Raw genomic sequence first — 5,112 nt, 5'->3', positions numbered from 1 at the left:
ATTAATTTTATTAAAACCCATCTCTAGTACTGCTGTGTCTGCCTCATCTTCTGGGTTCTGCCGATTTAGTGACTGTTTCTCGCACCGGTCCTGACACATCTAGCTGATGGCAGGACGTAGGGCTAACTCCATTAGAATCATCAGCCGAGAGACACTACATACACTACACTCCTCTCCTACTATCTACCTGATGGCAGGACGTAGGGCTAACTCCATTAGAATCCTCAGCCATATAGCATTAGCTCTTTAGCTCCGTACTCTAGTCTCTGAAGGGGCCATTCAGAAGTGTAATTAGCTGATGTCTCACTGATTAGAGGTAGCAGTCACAGCTAGCACTGTTCTGTGCTTCTGATGTAGCCTCTTCACTGAAGCTCCTGTGTGTGTTTGTGTGTGTGTGTGTGTGTGCATGTGCGTGTAAACATGCTAACGACATGAGTCAAATGCAGGGAACTGTGAAGTGTGTAATGTTTGCGTTAGTTAGTGTATCTGTTGTGTCTGCTGTCTGTTTCAGTGTGTGTGTGTGTGTGTGTGTGTGTGTTTATGTAAGTGTATCTAACTTGTGTCTGCTGTCTGTTTCAGTGTGTGTGTGTGTATGTGTGTTTATGTAAGTGTATCTAACTTGTGTCTCTGTCTCTCTCCAGATCAGTGCTGTCCGGAGGCTGTCGGAAGCATAGCATCAGCCATCCCGCCTGCGACTCCCCGTTGGTCAGCAGCGACCCCAAGGAGGACCACACCTACAGCACCAACCAATCGGATGATGGCAGCGACTACACCAGCGACTCCAGTCTCCGCAGCAATGGCCCAATTGCCCGGGACGTCGCCAACGATTCAGACTTTGACTACGAGGACGACGAAGACGACAAGAGCAAGATCCAGCTGGAGATCAAGAAGGAGGAGCCGCGCGATTGGCCTATAGACACGATAGACTCCACCCCTTCCAGCCAGCAGCACAACAAGAAGCGGTATCACTTCCTGAAAGCCAAGCAGCGGATGGGCGACACCCTCCCGCTAAAGAAACGGCGCACAGAGAAGCCGCCAGAGAGTGATGACGAGGAGATGAAGGAGGCAGCGGGTTCGCTGCTCCACCTGGCGGGCGTCCGGGCCTGCTTGAACAATATCACCAACAGAACCGCCAAGGGCCAGAAAGAACAGAAAGAACCCACAAAAAACTGATCACAGAAAGACTGAGAAAGAAAGAGAGAGAGAGAGAGAGAGACTAACCTGAGAGAGTGAAGATTTTAAAAGAACAAAAATAAGAGAGAGAAACGGAAATACGAAACATCACTTTTAATATAGAAATGTACACTTTCTTTTTTCCAGGACATCAGGTGAATTCTGAAAGATTTGTGGCAATATCAAAATCAATCACTTTGTTTTGCTATCTTTAAAGTTAATGTTTTTGAAGGTTGCAAAAAATATGTTTTTTATTTGTTTAAAGGATATTAAAGCCATAGACAAAACTTTTTCTGATATTCAACTAAGTTAGCAGGTTTCTGTTGGCTGAAAGTAACACGAATGAGAAACAAAATTACCTTTTTGGAAAACTGCCCCATCCATGGATTGGCTTGGATGTATGAATAGAATAGGGGATCAAATTGTTATTCATTTCAAAATGTACCTCAAACCCAAACTATTGCCCTTTACAGGCTCATCAGACACAGCTAACACTATATAATACATTTCAGCAGGCTCATACACTTGTTATTTCTGTGGAATTTCCTGGTACAAAGTTCCTATGGGGTGCTTATCACTGACTATTTTGTTTTTACAGTGATATAGATCATTAAAATGTAATAAAGTAAGTATTCAGGGTCAGATCTTAACTTGAGATAGATTGATGTCTATGGCCTGCATATTCCTGTTAGGATGTGACCATATACCTCAATATGTCACAATAAACAAGCACAAATACACATGCTATACTGGCTAAAGCAATGTTATATTAGTCAACTAGGTCACTGAAATAACACAGGTATATGCTGAAGTAACGCAGGTATATCCCCTTTGTTCAGCATCAGACTTTCGAAAACAATGGTGCTAATATCTCAGCTATTTAAAAAATATATATTTAAAACCTAGTTTGCCAAACTCTGTCTTGTCTGTGTGCGAAGAAGCTTCCCCAGATATTTTTTGGACATTAAATTATGTGATGCTGTTAGCTTAGTGACCATTAGCCTAGCCAAGCTCATAGAAAATATACTCATCAGTTAGCCTAGCCTACCTAAGCCCATAGAAAATATACTCATCAGTTAGCCTAGCCTAACTAAGCCTATAGAAAATATACTCATCAGTTAGCCTAGCCTAGCTAAGCCCATGGAAAATATACTCATCAGTTAGCCTAGCCTAGCTAAGCCCATAGAAAAGACACTGGGTAGCCAGTTTTTGTATGTCCTTCCTTTGCGTGTCAGTGTTGGAACAGTGCCAAATATGAATTATTGGTCAGCCCACTGATAATGGTAGCACTTCCTTAGCTAACTGTCTTTCTGACTGCTAATCACATTTAGCCACCGGCGCTAGCTAGTATGCCAAGGCAGCGGGAACAGTGTTGTTTTCCCCTTAAAGGTTGACTGTAGGACTGTAGTGAGGTGACGTTCGCTGGTACAAGTGGGATGAAGGAAGGGTTTGTTGTTTTCTGACGTCGTCTTCTCTTAAAGTAAGCTAATTGAGTTTGGTAAAAGCCATAAGCTAATAGTCTGGCTAGCGCTTATCAGAGAGTAAAATAACTGAAAATATGTTGAGAGAACCTCAAAATTGCCTGTGTCCTTTTATGAAAGCAATCAACATGAATAACTAAAATATACTCCAGTGATACGTTATAGTGATATTCTCCCCTTGGCACAAACACCTGATCACCTTCATGTGTTGGATGGGAAATTATGCTGCGAAACCTGCCACATTTTATTTCATGTGAGAAGAACAATGATGACTGTGGAGCTGTTTATTTTTTTGTTGGTTTGTGTTTACTAACCTACCCTCATGACGTAATAAAGCAATTTCATCCAGTCAGGATAACACTGTATAAAAAGTTAAACTAGAGTTTTGGATTTGTTTCTTAATTTAAGCAATGTAGCCAGCATGATTTTTTTTCTCCAAATCGTGTTGTATGGGTTCTGTAATGAAAAAGCGAAAAAATGTTTTATATTCATACAAAGATCATGTAAGGTAAATAATGTATTTAGCATGAAGCATGAATTATTTTCATATAAGTATCCTAGCGAACAAAAAGGTTCTGCCTGGAAGTTCTGCGCCCAGAGGTGTGGACTCCTTCTCTGTTGTTTGGTCTTGTCTTTTTGATTTGATGGTTCCGTCCTTGTCATCCTCACTCAACCTTGTTTTAACTTGGGCTTTCATACAGTAAAACAACCTTATTCAGGGGACAAAAAGCTGGTCTGTTGGGCAAATCTCTGTCTGCAATATGACGGTACCTCTCTCTCCTCCCATTGGTGGATGATAACTTCCTTCATCCATAGTGGATAAAACTGTCCCAATGTTTGTTTGTAGTCACTAGATGGACATGTTAGAAAGGACACAACTGTCAGACCTTCTTGGCATGAAGATGAGTTATTTCTTGATTAAAAGGACCAAACGTCCTCTGTCTTCTCCGGACGTATAATGACCTCTGTTGTCTGATGGGTTCTCCGGCATGGACGTATAATGACCTCTGTTGTCTGATGGGTTCTTCCGGCATGACGTATAATGACCTCTGTTGTCTGATGGGTTCTCCGGCATGGACGTATAATGACCTCTGTTGTCTGATGGGTTCTCCGGCATGGACGTATAATGACCTCTGTTGTCTGATGGGTTCTCCGGCATGGACGTATAATGACCTCTGTTGTCTGATGGGTTCTCCGGCATGGACGTATAATGACCTCTGTTGTCTGATGGGTTCTCCGGCATGGACGTATAATGACCTCTGTGTGTCTGATGGGTTCTCCGGCATGGACGTATAATGACCTCTGTTGTCTGATGGGTTCTCCGGCATGGACGTATAATGACCTCTGTTGTCTGATGGGTTCTCCGCCATGGACGTATAATGACCTCTGTTGTCTGATGGGTTCTCCGGCAGGACGTATAATGACCTCTGTTGTCTGATGGGTTCTCCGGCATGGACGTATAATGACCTCTGTTGTCTGATGGGTTCTCCGGCATGGACGTATAATGACCTCTGTTGTCTGATGGTTCTCCGGCATGGACGTATAATGACTCTGTGTCTGATGGGTTCTCCGGCATGGACGTATAATGACCTCTGTTGTCTGATGGGTTCTCCGGCATGGACGTATAATGACCTCTGTTGTCTGATGGGTTCTCCCTGACAGGTGAATGTTGGAGCCCGTGTGATTAAAAGTGAGGTTAGGTGGTAGTGAGTGTTAGCCGTCTGTTCCCTCACCCCTCCTTCTCTGTGCCTGTTCTTCAATCGCTTCTTTATTTTCTAAGGTTTTAGACGTCTTTGATATTTCAATGTCTTCCTTTTTTCCCCTTCTTTTTTTAATGAAATAGGAGTTTACCAAAGTGTTTTTATGTTGTTATTTTATGTATCCGGCTGTGTTTTTGTCCTTTCTACTCTTGTAGCTCTTCAGGTCTTGTTGTCAGTATTACGCAGGCTACTATAGACTCGTTGGACATGTAATAACTCAAAGGAAACTAAGAAAATATGACTGCTAGATAAATACAAACTATATAGTGCGTATTTTTACATTATCTCACCAGATTGCACTAAGATATTAAATGAAAGATTAATTTCAGTGCCAAAGGCTTTAATAATTCCTTATCTACCTGAAATAGATTTACAAACATATGTTAACACATCAAACATTGCCTGTGTGCTGTTGCATTTCTGTCAGATACCCGTCGCACCGTCCTAGTCCTTGTCCTTGGAACCTACCACGCTACACGCTGGGCATTGGCTCCTTGGAATGGGTTTAATTTCCAGAACATGCTCATTTTTTTGTGTAGCCTTTTTAGTTGAATATAACACCCGTTATCCCATAATGCACTCTGTTTGACCAAAGCTAACTAACCCAATGTGGCTGTTGTCAAAGTAGTGCACTATATGGACAATAGGGTATCAGTTGAGACATCCCTTATTTTCCCTTCATTAAGTTGAGGTGATGT

At 42.2% G+C, this 5,112-nt stretch overlaps 1 protein-coding gene across 1 annotated transcript in view; it reads left to right on the top strand.

Moving 5' to 3' along the window:
- The window catches only part of LOC112072154 (forkhead box protein N3-like), a 16,243-nt gene extending 12,589 nt beyond the window's left edge, over positions 1 to 3,654 (top strand). Inside the window, exon 3 of the mRNA XM_024139572.2 lies at positions 642 to 3,654. Coding sequence (XP_023995340.1) covers positions 642 to 1,173 — 532 coding nt within the window. The 3' untranslated portion in view covers positions 1,174 to 3,654. The remainder of the gene's footprint in view (positions 1 to 641) is intronic.
- Positions 3,655 to 5,112: the final 1,458 nt, after the last annotated feature.

Source organism: Salvelinus sp. IW2-2015, unplaced genomic scaffold (genome assembly GCF_002910315.2).
Source record: "Salvelinus sp. IW2-2015 unplaced genomic scaffold, ASM291031v2 Un_scaffold1838, whole genome shotgun sequence".
In the NCBI taxonomy this organism is placed as follows: Eukaryota; Metazoa; Chordata; class Actinopteri; order Salmoniformes; family Salmonidae; genus Salvelinus; species Salvelinus sp. IW2-2015.
The sequence above is the reverse complement of the archived record's forward strand: the minus strand, read 5'-3'. Positions and strand labels throughout refer to the sequence as shown.